Source organism: Argiope bruennichi, chromosome X2 (genome assembly GCF_947563725.1).
Source record: "Argiope bruennichi chromosome X2, qqArgBrue1.1, whole genome shotgun sequence".
In the NCBI taxonomy this organism is placed as follows: Eukaryota; Metazoa; Arthropoda; class Arachnida; order Araneae; family Araneidae; genus Argiope; species Argiope bruennichi.
In genome coordinates, this window is record NC_079163.1 from 126,545,789 (window position 1) to 126,563,502 (window position 17,714).

At 28.8% G+C, this 17,714-nt stretch overlaps 1 protein-coding gene across 2 annotated transcripts in view; it reads right to left on the bottom strand.

Moving 5' to 3' along the window:
- LOC129960306 (DNA damage-regulated autophagy modulator protein 1-like) overlaps positions 1 to 17,714 on the bottom strand; it is a 34,552-nt gene extending 16,838 nt beyond the window's left edge. For both annotated transcript variants that reach the window (XM_056073644.1, XM_056073643.1), the window contains exons 1-3: positions 17,578 to 17,714; positions 10,978 to 11,117; positions 1,283 to 1,350 (exon numbers count right to left, since the gene is read on the bottom strand). In XM_056073644.1, the coding sequence (XP_055929619.1) occupies positions 1,283 to 1,350; positions 10,978 to 11,111 (202 nt within the window). In that variant the 5' untranslated portion in view covers positions 11,112 to 11,117; positions 17,578 to 17,714. The remainder of the gene's footprint in view (positions 1 to 1,282; positions 1,351 to 10,977; positions 11,118 to 17,577) is intronic.

The window sequence follows — 17,714 nt, forward strand, 5'->3', positions numbered from 1 at the left end:
GATTTTTTCTCTTTCTTACAAAGAAAAAAAAACGGTAGTATTTTCTCCTTCATTTTCCTATATTATTGATACTCAACATAATAAATGGTGTTAGAATGTTGATTGTTTAAAATAATATGTACAAAATGAAATAAATAAGTGGTTAAATTTCTGCAATAGAGCATGATGGAGCTGTTGCACTGTTGTGCGTTTAAGCGAACCATCCCTTCAAATGAATAAATATTAACAAAATAAAAACCCATTGCACTTTAATCAATTTGCGGTGGTAATTAAATATTTTCTAATCTTTAACACGAAATAAGATTCATTTGGCCTTGTTTAGCGTTTTAAAATTTTGATGTGGTGTGAAAATTTCCTAAAATGAGATCCAAGTTATCTGACCAAATCTCTAAATTACAACATCTATCACGAAACAGCCTTCGTGTAGTTTGAAAATGGGATGTTAAATTTTCTAAACAAAACCCAATAATATATTATAAAGATTTTTTTGTGTGTTTATATACCATATTTGTTTATCACTTTACACAATTTTGAAAAATTAAATTTACAAACTATATTGTTTTAGCCAGTTGAAAATATCACCTATTTAGAACCATCGTAGCGAAAGTTTAAGAAAACAATTGATTCGCAAAGGAATACCTTAACCTATTGGCTCTAAAGATCGATATGCATCATATAAGATTAGTTTAGTTACATTAACATCCCGTTTAAAAGCAACACTAGAGCTGTTTTGGGACGGACCTGCTAATCTGGACGGCACCTGACAAGGACGGCACCTGAGCTGGTAGTATCCTTTTATTTCCAAACTTCCCCGCTGCACTAACGGGAGGACGATTGGCCCCCGTCGGATTTAGCGTGCAACAGACCCACTTACATGTTGGGTTTTCGATGGAATTAGGTCTCGAACCCTCCCGTCCTGAAGCTCATATCTTACCACAAGACCACCACTGCTCATATCTATAGGAAAAAGCGAACTTTGAAAAGTTATTTTCCCCATTTGATGCATTTTGGACTTAAGTCATTATGGGTAAATAATCTATACGAAGAATTTGTCTTTGGGTAGCCAAAATTTATGAATAAACTGATTATGTTTTATATGATTTTTAAGATATTAGAAGCATAGCGAATGAAAAGAACTGAATATTTCCTTTAGTTAAGTCTCCCGCAACATACGTCAGTATCATAAAATTCTATAATCTATGAGTTTGAAATAAGAGCACTTATATTTTTATTGAGAATAAATATAATTCTTGTTCTGAAAGTAAAAATAATCCTTACTTACCTAGGACAGAACTAAGATACAGGAAAATACTGAAGAGACCAGCTTCGGGATATTTCCCGCCAGTTTCGCTAGAAAGACAGAAACAAATCAATTATAACATTTATTAATTCAATTATGAATATTAAATTTTTCTTTTGTTCAAAAATAATATTTTCTGCAAAAAAGGAAAATTAACAGTAAAAATCAATAGAATTTTAGATTCCCTTTGTCTCGAACTTTTAGATCCATAATTTGATACAAATCTTTAATTCGGATTTGGTACCAGATAAAAAAAATATTTATCTATGTACTTGTGTTTTTCATTTATCATATTGACATCCCCTAGGGGAAAAACAGATTTAAATGGATTTAATCCAAGATTTATTATTTTGATATAAAGATGATTTATGGAAAGTATTTATGAAATGGATTTAACCCAAGATTTGTTATTTTGATATAAAGATGATTCATTAAAATTCAATTGAATCAATCCTTGCTATGTTTTGTTATGAATACTTGTTATCAAATGCAGATAATGTGAGAAAGTATACGACAATAAAAGTTAGAAATTGTTAATTAAAATTTCAAATAGTATTGTATTATGAACTCTGATACAAATGTCAAGAGTCTACCAAGTCCAACAGGGACGCACTATTAGAATAATTAGGGTGCATTTTAAGTTTGTATCACTTTGAATGTTTGAATATCACAAATATGTATAATGAGAAACAAATGTGTCATAAGATGTGGGAAACAGTTAACATTATTATCGAATTTTCAAACAGCATTGTTATTTTATCTGGCTTTCATAAAAAAAATAATATAGAGATTACTTTGTTCTTTTCTTATCTGCTTTGATAATGTGCTCGGTGGCTTCAATTTTGATTTTTGAAACGTTCGATAAATTTTTATCCGGTTAAATGAGAGATAAATGTGCTATACAGAATAAACGAGTATTGACGTTCTTTTTGCTTTATTTACATAATTTCTTGCGCTTGATATGAGTAATGATGCAGTACCATTGTTGTTTCATGTGCAAGCAAAATGTACTATCTTGCATATATTCACGAACAATAAACACGTCAAAGAGAAAGGAGTTTTATTCAGTGTTATATAATAAAAATAATTATTTAATGGAACTCAATAATAAATAATTATTTATCAACTCAAGAAGTTAAATATTTAAATAACATTTTTTCTAGTATGCCGCGTTTTTAAAGCAGATTAAGAGAATTTTTTAAATTCAGAATCACAAGCTTTTAGGGCAATCAATATGGAGTTAAAAATCTGTAATTACTTTCTGCTTTTTAGTCTTGTGTGTGTGAAATTTATAAACTAACTTCTCTATGAACTACACCTGATGAAAAAATTTGTATCAAACACAAGAAACCGAACTATTATTGCATTGTTAACTAGTTCTGAGCTATGTTTAAAGTATCTAGCTCATCAGGAAGTTAGTTTGAAATCAATTGTAAAATTGCACTGAACAGACAAACAAGGAGCCAGACAGACAGACCAGAAAGCGAGTTAATAGAAACGTATTAAAAGGTATCTTTACCATTGATACTGTTTAATATTATTACGTCAGATAACTTATATACGAATTTCATTTACCCCCATTTTCTTAGGTGTATGCAGAACTTTGGCATAGAAGTTTTTGGAAGCGAAATGTCGTAGGGTTTGACACCCAATTTAAGCTAAGATCGTCTGCTTAAGTTGAATGTGAAAATATGTTAAATCGTAAAAATTAATCTGCTAAAAAAAATTGCGAAATTTAATACCAAACAACATTTTAGATGGAATGAGTTTGTAATTTTAAGCAATGTATCGGGTTATTCCTTAAATTTTTATAGAGTTAGCTATACAATTAAAAAAGGCAAAATGGAGTCTGTTAAAGTAAGAATTAACAAGAGAATCCACGTATATCCACAGGAGGGACATGAAATAATTTTCCTTGTTTAGAAATATCTCAACTTTCATTAAGGAATGGAATGAAAATAAGTATTATATGTAGACTGTGGAAGGCATAAGGCGATAAATTTCACACAAAAGAAAATGATGCCGATGCAGCATCTTATACATAAGAGGAGATCGTGCATTGAAAATATAACCCAAATGCTTATTAATAAAGTAATTTTTTCGGCGCTTTCATAATGCATGTCATTCGATTATGTAGGTGCCTTTTTTATCACCAGAATATCAATAAAATTTGCGTAATCTATTTTCCGTCCAGTCATTGTAATTAACTGAATAATATACCTGGTATTTCCAGAATAAAAGCCTTTTCATATGTAATATTTTTAACAGAAAACCCTACTTTGTACAAAATATTATGCTACTCAAAATTCTTTTAGAGCATGAAATGTTTTTTTAATTAAAATTAGGGTATCGATTGAAGCAAACAATTTTTAAAACCGCCGATAACTCTCCATATTTGTTAGTACTGCAAATTTTGTTCACAAATGCTGATATATGTGAAAAAAATGAATTTTTATAAGCCAGCTATGCAGATTAGACGCTATGCAGATTAGAAATTTTTAATTTCCCTTATTCTGCTTTATTTTAATTCAAAAGTACTTCAGAATGAATCTGAAAGATTGATTAATTAACAATGTTTAATATCAAATGAATCAAACATTAAGAAAATAAACAGAATCGTTTGAAATAATCGGTCGAAAAATGTTAAGCCTAACCTTATTAGCGTGGGAAAAAAACTGAAGCCGTACTCATTTGGCGGTGGGTATTTCTTTTGGCGGGAAAGTTAGTTTTTAATTAATAATTAAAATAATTATAATTAAAAATTCAACTGAAGAGATTCCAGGTGCACATTCCCGACCTCCAAGATATAAATGTACCAAATTTCGTGCCTGTAGGTCCAACGGTCTGGCCTGTAGAGTGCCAACACACACACAAAGATTTCAATAATTGTTAAATTAACTATGCACATTTTATTCACATATGTTGAAAAATAAGGAAGCTTGTTTTAGACTGAGAGATTGTCTTAAGTTTAGTTTTGAGCATTGCTTCATCATTACTTTAAGATCAACGAAGGCATTGTCAAAAGATACATTAAACTAAAAGAGTAATTTAAAAAAACAGTGAAAGAGTATTTTTTAAAGTTGCCTGCAATTTTTTGATTTCTTACATACCTGCTATAAATTTTCTAAAGAAACAATAACAATTGAGAGAAAAATTGCACAAAAAAGAAACTGCTACCTTTATAAAGGTAAATATTATAATTTTATGATAGTATCAATTATTTCGGAACAATTTTCTCTGATGTTTCTACGGGAAAAAAAGGAAAACATTGGTTTAATATATATCAGCCTAAAACATCCATGTATCTGTTTCATTTGTTCGCAAGGGATTTATTTTTCCTGCCACAGTTTCATCTATTGATTCTGGGCGGCTTTTCGGTATGGTGCTAAATCACTACTTTGGAACAAATAAAATCTTGGTTAAAATATAAGTATTAAAATAAAACAGGAATTCAAAAAAAATTGTGGTATAGTAATTCAAAATTAATATTTCAATTTTTTTTAAAAATCAATAGCAGTTGAAATAAATATTGTACCAAAATGAAATCGATATAATTTAAATTGTATAATTTTGTGTTTTGTGATGATATTAAAATATGCCTTGTAAGAAAATTTGCTCCAAATTTACTGCATACAGACGGTGAAGTTTAGGTTAATTTCAAATAAATTAAAATTTGAATAACGCTTTCATTTTAAAAAGTTGACAATTTTTTCTTTTTCCTAAAGAATAAGTATGTCAATTTTGGCTGAAATTTGCCCAGTCATTTAGAAGAGGAGTTTACATGCATATATACATACAGAACCACCATAACCTTTATTTATATTTAGATATATAAACTGTTTTGCCATCTGGAAAGCACAACTGTATAAAATTTCAGAAATATAATCTAATCTCAAGTGATGGAAATCTATTACACAATTCTATCTTATTAAACAAGAAAAAAGTGAAATTAAATTCGTTTAAGAAAGTAGGAAATGTATGTAAATGTACTTACTTCTTTTTTCCATTCAACAAAATAGAATTAAGAATTCTGTTTACAGCTACTTTAAACAGATTATGTTAATTTAATTACATTGCTGGCCATTAAAATTGCAACATCATGAAGGAAAGAAAATACAAAAATAAAAAAAAATATTTATTGTATATAAACCGTATGACATGAAGACAAAATGATTAAATTTGTAAGCAGTCTGGGGGTTTACAGGGGTGCGAAATTAGTAAAAACAGCTACTACGCTTGGCCTTCACCTGGTTAGTCATGGAGTGGACCTACGTTTGGATAACAGAAATGAGCAACTCATTCCATATGCTGCTTCAAGTCTGTGCCACACCGTATTCTATTCACACATCTCTATTAGCTGGAGAGGGGTGGATGGTCCGACTCGCAGGGGCCCATGACCATGGTTTGCAATGCTACAATAACACGATACAATACATGGCTACAATAACACGATATTCTGATCAAACTCCGATCTTACAAAGAACATTTTGAATGAGAAATCCATTACATAATTTTTCTTTTATGTAGTGCTTCAGTTGTCGTTTCTGCCTCCTGCGTCGTCTGAATGCACCGAAATACTAATAATTTGCATATTCCAATCTCTTCTTCCTTTCATATGATTTTGACATTCTTTACCGGTGTTGCAATTTTAATGACCAGCAGTGTATTTCTTAAATTAAATTCAATGGATAGTTCCAGAAAACTCAATGGATAGTTCCAGAAAATTCAAGGGATAGTTCCAGAAAATTCAAGGGATAGTTCCAGAAAATTCAGCGGATAGTTCTAGAAAATTCGTTTGGAAACTCAAGAAAAATCTTGGGTGAACGTGCGTATGTGAGATAAATCTCTTTTGCAGAAGAGATATTCAGTTCTAATTTCATTCTAACGAGCATATAAGTGTAATTGAATGAAAATTCCATCAAATTATTGCAAAAATCACAGCTATCGCCAGATAAAGCTTCCTCAGTCAAAGAACAATCTACGAACAAGAATAGAGGTCAAATTCCCATGTACCTAAGAAATTGAAAAAATGCGAAGGTTGCGCGTGAATACCAATCCTCTGTATCTGCGCAGAACAACCTCTGAAATTCTACTAATAGGTGATGTCTTATAAAGATGCTATGCTACATAAGATAAGGTTCCACATCGATATGAGTCGATTTTTGTAACTTTGGTGGAAGGGCCCATTTATGCAGATAAATAGGAGTCAATATAGTGAATCCACATCAAAAAGAGCAACAGGTAATCGAACTGGTCTTAGGAAAACTTAAATATGTCGTCATAAATGAAGGGCGATATATTTATCTATTATTCTACATTCTTCTCGGTAATATTATTATTTGACTATCTATATCAGGTATACTTTTATGTAAAGTTTCTCAATGTGACTTGTATTCAGTTTAATTTATCATTTTATAGATTAAAATTGATGAAAAATAATTTAATTTTACAATTATTTTTGTTTCATTTACTTTTAGTCTGAGGAATAGAAAAATTAGATCATTTTTCTTGGATGCTAAAAATAATTTGTGAATCAACAAAAAAGAAAGCTCTCAAGTTATTTGAGATTTAGATTTTTGAATAAGTGTGGAAGCATTCTTGTATTTTGTTGAATCTTTCAAGCCATTAATGGGAGGGGCGGAAGCAAACAAAACACGCGATTCCGCGCTTCACAATTGTCAGCACATTTTTTTAAAAGTTATTTTAATTTGGACATAAGGTTATTGATTTATTCTAAATAAGAAGAAAAGCCATTTTGGCTACTAGCTGTTTGCTCACCATCTATGCATTTAAATACATTTGGCGAAACCAAAGAATTATTCCCCGACCGACAAACACTGTAGCAATTTTACAATTTTTATTTCGCATTAAATTAATGCTTCCACTGGCCATAAGTAGGTCATATGAATTTTATCTGAAATCAACTGTACCTATTTCTCAATTATCTACAATTTCGGGGAGAAATTTCAAAAGAAACAATACATTGCTCATTCTCTGACTGGAAAACCCTTGACAGAATTTTCCAGTTACAATCACTAAATAAAAAAAAAAATGGGAGAACAGATTCTGTCAGTTCTTATTTCGTATAAAATCTCATGACTCCTTGATATTTCATCAAGTACCGTCTATCTCCCCCACATTTATTATCGAGCGATATTGCAAAATAAAAGTTAAATATAATCCCAAACTCAACGACGAAAGCGATTTCGATTGTTTTTGTCGTCATTTTGCAAGCATAGCAAACCAACCAGATTGCTCTATCATTATAAAGCAGCCATAATGTAAATTAGAAATTTCTGCTATTTTGAAACAATATACTTTTTTCAAAATTCTTCCGCTTTGATGATTTCATTAATGATTTCATTAATTTCATTAATATGGACGATAAACACGACTAGTAAGGATTAATGAAGTCATGTCAGCCAAGTTTGATTAATTACATCTTATCGCGACAAAAGTAGAATATAAGTTATAATAATATAAATAGAAGTTACACAATATTGATAGAGTATCCTGTTTGGTTAACTATAATTCAAACTAACGATATCGTCAAGTTGGAGGTGAAAATTGGCGAAATTATTCCAATTTTCGAAGCTGAGGACTGAGCCAAAATTTTATTTTATAAAATCTCACGTAATAGCGAAGGGATGTAAAAGAACATAGATGATGTATCGAGAGGCATGAGCTTTCATATGAAATAAAATTCTTTGAAATCTGTCTAAAGGTTGAATCCTACGAATTCTGTCGTAGGATTTCCCCATACCGAATGTGCGGTTTAATAGTTTTTTATCGACTTCTCCCGAATACAGAGTGTAAAGGACCGTAGGTAACCGTTGATGACATATCTAAGGGTCATGAATTATATCTAAGCTTCTTAGCTTTCATATGAAGTCGAAAATTTTGAAATCGGGTGAGTAGTTTGGTCTTGCAAACACTGACGCAGGATTTCCCCATAGAGAATGTATTATGAAGTTTTTTCCTTCAATTTCTTTCAAAAGTAGAGTATAGGGGAGAACAGGTAACCCTTGATGACATATCTGGAGGTCGTGAACTTTTATTTGAAATTAAAATTATTGAAATTGGTTCAGCGGTTTTGGCTGTCGACGTTTATCAAAAGATTTCTCCATAGAAAGTGAATTATGAAGTTACGCTCTTTCGATCTCTCTAGGAAATGGAGGATGAAGTAGGACCTTGATTCTTAATAATTTTGTCAAATTAAATCAGTGGTAATGACTTATAAAATTGCGCAAAGTAAAACCCTTTACTGAAGGGAATATTTTTTCTTCAACCTTATATTTTATATTTTTATAATTTATCCCGATTAAATCAATTTTCATGATAAACATCAAGAATTAAACCCATCTAGGGATAAATTTTTTTAAAAATTTATGTGGGCATTCTATCTGTCAAAAATTAATCTATGATCATGAGAGACATTAACAACATTCAACAGCTCTGCGCATTAGAGTGGAACGAAAAAATCAATTTTTGATTTTTGATTTGTAATAGCGTGGAAAAGTTGCCTTTTGGTGTTGATAAAATAAATTATAAATATGAAAAAATATTGGAGTAGGTCTTGAGGTGCAGCAAGGACGTTAAAGTTTCATAAAATTAAAATTTTTGCGACATTTCAATGTTTTATTTAAGAAATAATCAACTTTTGATTTTGAATTTGTAATAGCTCGAAAAAGTTGCCTTTTGGTATAGGCAAGGACATTAAAGTTTCATAAAAACGCACTTTTTGCAACTTTTTAAGGATTTTTGCGAGCCTCAATTATTAAATGAAAAGCTTTAAATAGGCGTTGTCATATGAATAGAAATATAAAAACAGTTTTACGATTGCACAGTTATGACACTGAATCGTCCCCGAAGCGGTTTTTATTCAGGTAAGGCGGAGATTTGTCTGCTTCCGGGGACAAGGACAGAGCTGGTTTAAAATCAGTAGCTTTGTCGAGATCAGTTGACACTGAAGAACAACAGTGTTCTTTACAAAAAGAATCAAACCACCCCGATCCATCAAATAGACAAGAAAAGATAAAACTATCAGGTACCTGTGTGGTTTAATATTAAGCTACAACTTTCACGTAATTATCGTTCCAAACATCTTTCTAACCTTATCTCATATTCACGCTATCTCTCTAATGATCTCAAGAACATTATTGACCAGATTATTCAAAGAAATGAGTAGTTTGCTGCTTTAGAAGACATCGGTTTGTCCATGCTAAGTGATGAACGTAAAATTCAAAGAGAGCTTGGTTTACGACGTGTTTTAAAAGCAAGAATAGAAAGTAAAAACAGAGTCAGGAAGTTTAAAGTTCCAAAGATAAACTTCAATGTATAGGATTATATCAACATGATCTCATGGTTTGAAAATGACGTAACTGCTAACGCCTCCCCACCCCCTTCTTAAAACATGTTTCCAGTGACTCTCTCGAAGACTTTACGCAGAAGGCATCTGAAGCTGAACCAAATAGTATATGGGACTCGGTTACCGACTTTCCCCGGCTTCCTTGACACATGCAAGCAGTGGAAAGAGCTGTGAAACTGGTTGCCGAATCGGCTCAAAATGTCCGTGGTTCAATCGCAAGACAAGGATACATAAGAGAAAATATTGACTCACGAGTGAATATGCCAAAATTTAACTAAAAAAACAGTTTAATGTGACAATGAAGTACAAACAAGCATTTTGCAGCTGTAACATTTGTAATAATTAAGAATACAGAAATAAGAAACACAAAATTTGACATAAAAATATTTTTTTATTTATTATTTTTTGTAATTAATAATTTTTTCCAGCTGCAATGCTTATATACGTATTTAAAATCATTTTTTGTAACATTAAATGAACGAAAAATTCATAAAATTATTTTATCAAAGTTTATAATTTCTCAATTTTTTTAGAAACTCTAAACTCTTTGTGATACCTCGAGATATTGTTGTATTGCAACCAGAATTAAAAAAAAATTTTTTTTGAACCTAAAAGCTAACTTTTCTTTACCATTACCAAACTAAAATCTAAGAATTTTTTTCAAAAGCTCTTTATAAATATTTCAAATTTTTTATTTTAAACTCTTTGCGGCACTTCAAGATAATGTAAATATTGTAACCAGATTTTTTAAAATTGTTTTTGAATCTAGAAGGCAACTTTTCCGCACTATTACCAAACTAAAATCTAAGAAAGCTTTTTAAAGGTACATTAAATTTTTTTTATTTCAATTTTTTTACAAATTTCAAGCTTTTTGAGGCACATTAAGATAATGTAATATTTCAACCAAATTTTTTAAAATTGTCTTTGAACCTAAAAGACAGCTTTTCTACACTATTACAAAACTAAAATCTAAAAAAAAAAAAAAAAAAATTAAGGCCATTTTCGTTCTACCGTACTGCCCATTGCTAGAACCGCAGCTTCTAAACAGAGGCAAATGAGTAGTCATTGGGAAAATTGAAAAAAGTCGTTTTTCTTTAATCTATGTCATCTTTAAATAAAACCCCTCAAAGTTTAATAAAACATTTATAAACCACGAATAATCTCAGTTGCTACATTTACTGATATAATAATTTATTTAGGTTAAGATTGGGTTTATTTAGGTTATAGATTGGGTTTTGCTATAATTATTATTAGAACATCGCATAAAAGAACTGCTGAAGTTTTCGAAAAAAATCTATATTTATCTTACCTAATAAATGGCATATAAGGAGAGACGTCTCCTCTTAAGACAGCGACTACAAAACAGGTGACTAGTCCAAAGGAAAACACCACTCCTAATGTCATAGGAAGGTAGTTCACCTTCATGAAAGCCCACGGTGCCATTTTGACCTGAAATATGAAAAGCCTTTATGACAGACAGCATTAATGTTATTGAAATAAAATCAGCTCTGTCAAGAAAAATGAGCAATATAAGAATATATTTATTTTCAATATTCCATTTCCTTCTAACAAAATCATTTGCTTTAGTTTGTTTACCCCCCCCCCTCTCCAAATTAACAATTTTCCTTCAAGGAAATAAAAAGTTGAATAGATTTCATTCATTATAAGATATTTATCGTCGCAATTATACGTCGCTGTATAAACATATTGTATGTCAAATCCCATACACAGCAAAGTATAAAATTTTAATTTAACAGCCAGAACTGTAAGCTACATATGACGTTTTGAGATAGCATACAACATTTGAGACAGCATGCAGGTGGTGGGTTTTAGACTAGGCAGCTGGGCTGAGGAGAGGCGGCATGCATGCTATTTGAAAAATGTTATTGACATACTTTCCAACTAAATAAATTTATAAGAAATAACAATTCTATTAATTGCAAATTATTAGATTATAATGTGTGTTGAAATTCAATTACGGAAACCATTATTAAATGATTTATTGTATAATTAATAATTTTTAATGTATTTCAATATTAATTATTCATTTAACTGATTATTTTAAATTCTTGTAACATGATAATTTTAAATGCTATATCTGTTTAAAATTTTTCATTTCATTAAAATATATAAAAAATACTTAAGTGCATTTATTTGTTAGTAAGAAAATCCTAAATTAATAATTAAGGTAAATTTTTCAAGAATTCAAATACTTTAGAATTGAATTATTATTTAATACTTATTTACTTTTCCCGTGATATTAAATTTGACCGCACATAGAGTAACCTTGAAAAACTTGTAGGCACATATTTCATTCCGCCGTACGAAAATAATTTAATACAACTCAAAAATAATTCAACACTTAAATGTAAGGTTTTTTTTTTTTTTTTTTTAAGGAATTTTGGAGAACATCCTCTTTGATTTTGTTTTCGATTTGTAGGTCGTTAAAAATTATATAAAAAGGTTACAAAATCATAATTTTTAATATATCTTATATTAAATTATAATAAATATTTAAATATATCTTATATTACTTTGATAACTTTTGGATATTTCACCGTAATATGGAAAAAATATATTGTTATTTAAATTAAATTCAAAAATATTCGTTAAAGTTATTTATGCCAAAATATAGAGTATTAATAATAAAAATATTTTTGTAATTTTAATAAATTTCCCATTTCTTAAATTTTCAGAACGTATATTCATGAAATATTTTACATTTAAATAAACTCAATAGAAAAACATAGAATAGTAGTGATTCACATTTTTAAAGCTATTAATAATTTTACTTGTTTCTAAATTTTCAATTTTTCTTGTTGAAATCTTATGCTTTAGAGGAACGTTATGGCTATCTCAAATATCTCAAATATAATTTAGCACTAAAACACTCCTAGTTTGTTTGCTGTTGATAAAAACCTTTATATTTTTATTTTGTTTTCGATTTCAATGTTATGCAGACTATTTAAAAAAAGTTTACTTGAAATTAACGCACCATGTTTTATCATTTAGGTAGTTCTAAGCTTAAAAGAATTGTTTTGATAGTCCCTGGAACTGAAACTAATATCTGGACACATTATTTAATTTGAAAATATTTTTTAAAAAGATTAATAGCAATGCACAAACATTAACTGCCAAGAATTTTTTTTATATTTTTAATTATGTTTCAGCTTTTTAAAATGTTCATGCTTTTCTTTGAATTGTCTTTCAAAGCAAGTTAGTAAATAAAGAATAAAAATGATCCACATTTGTATGCTTTCTATAATTTTATCCAAGATTAAATCTTAAGGATTTATTTTCTTTTCGAAATTTTATGCTCTACGTGAATATTGTAAGTATGTAATATGTAATTTTCACTGTTTGTAATTTAAATAAAATAGTCAGTTCTTTGAAATTAGAAAGAAAATTTTATATTTAAATAACTTGCTTTCAAAATTTCACTCCATTTTTGCTACTATTCAGTGTTAATTGAGATTATTGTTTTCTAACAAAGTTGAAAAGCACATCTATTCGGACGTTGAAAAATCAATACGTTTGATTCAATATGTAGAAATTGCATAAAAAGAAAAAACTTGTTGCCTTTCTTCTTAGTTTAGGTGTCTCATTGCACATTTAAAGAAATAAAGAGCTTTTATGAATACACATTCAAGATTTTCAGCAATAATCTTAATACTTGAAGGGTAAGCAATGAAAAGTCGTAAGACTCTTCATGAGCATGCTTAGAATCATTTCAGAAAAGTAAAGGCAAAAGGGAATTTTCAGAGCGCAATTTATTCATTTTTAAGTAAATAATTTGTTAATTATTAATTAAAGAGATGAATTGAATTAACTTTAATACGAAAATCATAGTCATGTTTTATTTTAATGCACGCAGAAAGCTATTAAATTGCTAAGAGGTCTGTTAACTTACTAATATTAACTTCTGTTCATAAGAAGTGATGAAGTGATTCAAAGCCTGTTCGCATGATTATACAATTATCAAAATATGCTGGCTCACTTTCTAAGGGATTACCGAACTCTAGCTCCGAAGAACCACATTTCGATTAAATCCATTTTAAAGTATTTTTATTTTATTGCAATAAGTTAAAGTTAAGTTAAAAAATAAATAAATAAAAGAATATTGTGCTCAATAGAAATGTAAATAAATACTGAATTATTTTTTTAAATTATAAGATCTTTTTAAATCAAATGTCTACATTATAAAGAAGGATCAAGTGTCCTTCCAGATATCATTTCATTAAAGTCTTTAAATCCTCCAATTAAACCTGAAATCGAGGATTATGAATTTTCATAATATAATTGTGCTAGAAAGCAATTACCTCTATGAAATATGTAAAAAAATATTTGAATTGAAGAATGGTATACATGATTTGAAAGATTTTCTCTTTCACTCTGGTTCATTTTAAAGTTATTAAACAATTCATGGAATTCCTGGTTTCAGACAGACTGAATTTATTTAAAATTATGTCATTTGCCATTTAAAAATGATTTTACTAAAACAATTTCTAAGCTTGAAGTTAAATTTATTTGAATTTAAAATATTTGGCAAAAAATACAATGCAGTTGATTAATGTCAAAATATGTTGTTTTGGAAAAATCGTTCGCTGGTTATCGCTATCTTTCTTAATAGAGAATTGACGGAATCGTGCAATCCTGTTTGATTATATAGGTTTTCTAAGAAGGCAGGGAATTTTCTAACAGAATCTCTATATTCGGTTCCCAATAGAGATATGGCCATAATTCTTACATTTTCCAGAACTCACATTTTGTTGCCGGCCACTAATGTAGCATTAATTCAGTAACCATAAAGAATATCTGCTCTATCTTTCTTAATACGAAGCTAACAATGCAGGGAAATGCTCAACTACATTTGCACTTATAGGAAATAATGTAGTTATAGTGAAATTTTTGATACTGAGTTTCATTATCTTGTCATAGACATGGAAAATGTCAATATTCTGTACTCCGGCATTGACATAAACCACACATTGTGAAAACATTCAACATTAAATAATTAAAAAAGATTTACAACGCTGTTAATAGAGCATTCATTCATAGAAAATAGTTTTTATTAAAAATGTAAAAATCCAAGCAAAAATCTCAAAAATATATGAAACTGATTTACGTTAGCTCTCTAAATAACGAAGCCGGGAAATTAAAATTTGTCCACCCTCTTAATACATTTTAATTTTTAATTATTGCTTATGATTTTTTAATATTAATTTCAGCTTTAATTTATTTTCTTATCCTTTTTAATCTCTCAATCATCTACGATTTTTGTTTTAATCTGTAGATTTTTAATAATTTTCATTCCTAATGTTTAAGCATACATTATAATTTTTATTTGAAATTTTTGTCTTTAACGTATATCATAATTCATTTTATAACCAAAGGAATCTTGTAAATGTTTTTAAAAAATTCACTACCAGATGGCTCTTTACATTTTGAATTAAAGGTAAATAAAAGTAGATAATTAATTAATAATGAAATTCTGAAAGCATGAAATTCTTATTCTATCATCGGGAACACCACAGTATAACTATTGAAACTCTAGTACGGCGGAGCAGCTTGAAAAATTGATTACAAAATTCCTTCTTTACAAATATGGAACAATTCAAATGAGATTAAATGTAAAACTAATTCTTCACCTATTTTCCCATCACAAGAATTTTTTGAATTATTCAGAAAAAACTCGAGCCTTTGTCGAAGGCACGTATAGCATTTAAGGGAACAAGAATTCTGCTGATTCATCCACAGTTCTAAGTATTTTCAAAATCCCTTTCACTCAAATATATTGAAAAATACCACACTTATGCATTTTAAATAGGACATAAAGAGGCTTAAATTTCCTTTGTTGGTTTAATAGGTGTGTTAAACAAAAATATTCTTACACTTGGAACACATTTTTTTCGAACTGAAATAAACTATAAATCTTATTTTGACTTAATAAACTATATATCTTCTTTTGACTCAAAGACTAATGTTTTTGACGAAAAATATTGTTAAAAATAACATAAATACACATAAAATATTTATTTACTTTCTTGTGCTGTGATAACAGGGAAAATAACGTCGATACTACACTTTATAATTAATTGAAATTTATCAAATGTGTAGGCTGTTTTGTTCAATTTGAGCCATCAGAATTTCTCGTTTTATAATGTTGAATGAGGTTTTCTCGACTGTGATTTGATATAAATAAATGAGACAAAGTTTACAGAATTCACCAATTTCTTTGGATCATTTTAGCCCTCCCGACGGTAATTTTTCATTTTATAATGCTAAATGGGGTTTTCTTAAATTTCATCGTTGTGCTTTATAGTTAAAATAATGAAGCTATTTCAGTAGAAATTTATAGAATTTGTTTTTATTTGTTTTACTTGCTAGATTTATCATGTTAAATATGGCTTTCTTGACCTTTATCATTGCAATCTGATTTATGTGTTTTGATATTTTATTCTTGGAACTTTTTATTAATATCAAAATAGTTTTCAATGATGTGATTTAGATGACATGGATAATAGTTTTAGAAAATCTGCAGATTTTCAAACAAAATTTTAGGACTCCTTTTATCCCATATTATTGTAGCAAAATATAACTATATTCTACTTCTTTTTTTTTTTTTTTGTCAAATTAGCTTCTACGTGGTGCCACGTTTGTGACAGAAAAATATAAATAGTAAAAATTGAAAACTTTAGATAAATATACTGTTGTTACTGAATTGAAAGGAAAAAAAATATTTATTTTTTAAATTGAGACTAACAATGTCAAAACAAAATCTTAAAAGTATAAAGCCGATGGAAATATTCTAAGAAAACTATATCTTAAATATTGGAAATTATTTATTTTTAATCATATTTATTATATATTTTACCCTTTATTAAATGTTTAGAATATTCTGTCTTATTATTGTGGCTAAATTTTTAATAATATTGGAGTCAGCTTCTCGGGCCTTTACGATTTTACTTTTACGTCCGTTCTTGTGATAAAAAACTTTTTCTATTCTTCAATTCTCTAACACAAGTGTGTTTCTTTTAGTCTTTAATATATTGATTTTTAATTATTATGAATATTATGTATTACTACAATCAGTTTTTCTCAAATTTATTGTCAGATGGAGAGACTCATATCATATGAACATTTTATTAAGATTGATTAACTGATAATTAGTTTATGAAAATATTGAAATGCTGTATTATCAACAGAAACACATAACTCATAAATATCACCACTCTAGTTCACAAATAAGTAAATTAAAAATTATAACAACATTGCATCTTTACAAAAACGGAATAAGTCTCATTAATAAAAGAATCAAGTTAATTAACATATTATTGGGCATTTACCAAATAACATTTATACATGTTATCCAAAGAAACTGATCTATAAAATGTTATAACAAGTAACTACAGATTTTAAACAATGAAGTTATTTTCTGAAAACAAACAAATAAAGTAGCAACTTCAAATTGCTTTCCTCACCTATATTACAAGTATCAGAGGAATTCTTGAATCAAATATATTGAAATGTAAGACGATTAGCAGACTTTTTAAATTTTGAAATACTTTATTTTCAAATATTTCATAAGGTTCCTTTTTGGAAACATTTTAAAGATAATTTTCAGTATATTTTTGCCGCTGAATCGTGTTTTGAAGTTTGTCCCTTTCTGTGCACTATTACTAGCCCATTGGAGTGGAAATTTTTACGCGTATCATTAATTAAAAATTATTATTATTTTGCAAAAGTATTTGTGTCCTTTATGATAAAATTTATAATATCAAGAGAACTATTTATTCACAAATTTAATCAATAAAAGATATATCAATATCTTGTATTAGAATCTTAATATACTTAACAGAAATATCGACTTATCATGTGAAATAATTGTTAAAAATATATTTGTACTTACTTTAAATTTATGCGACTCTTTGCATATATTGGAGAATTAAAGGAAGCAAATGTAAAGACCGTCAGCTTCCAGTCATGTCAGCATTCCCTACAGCGTGAACTGATTTCCTACTATATTGATGCAAAGGTTTTGAGAGC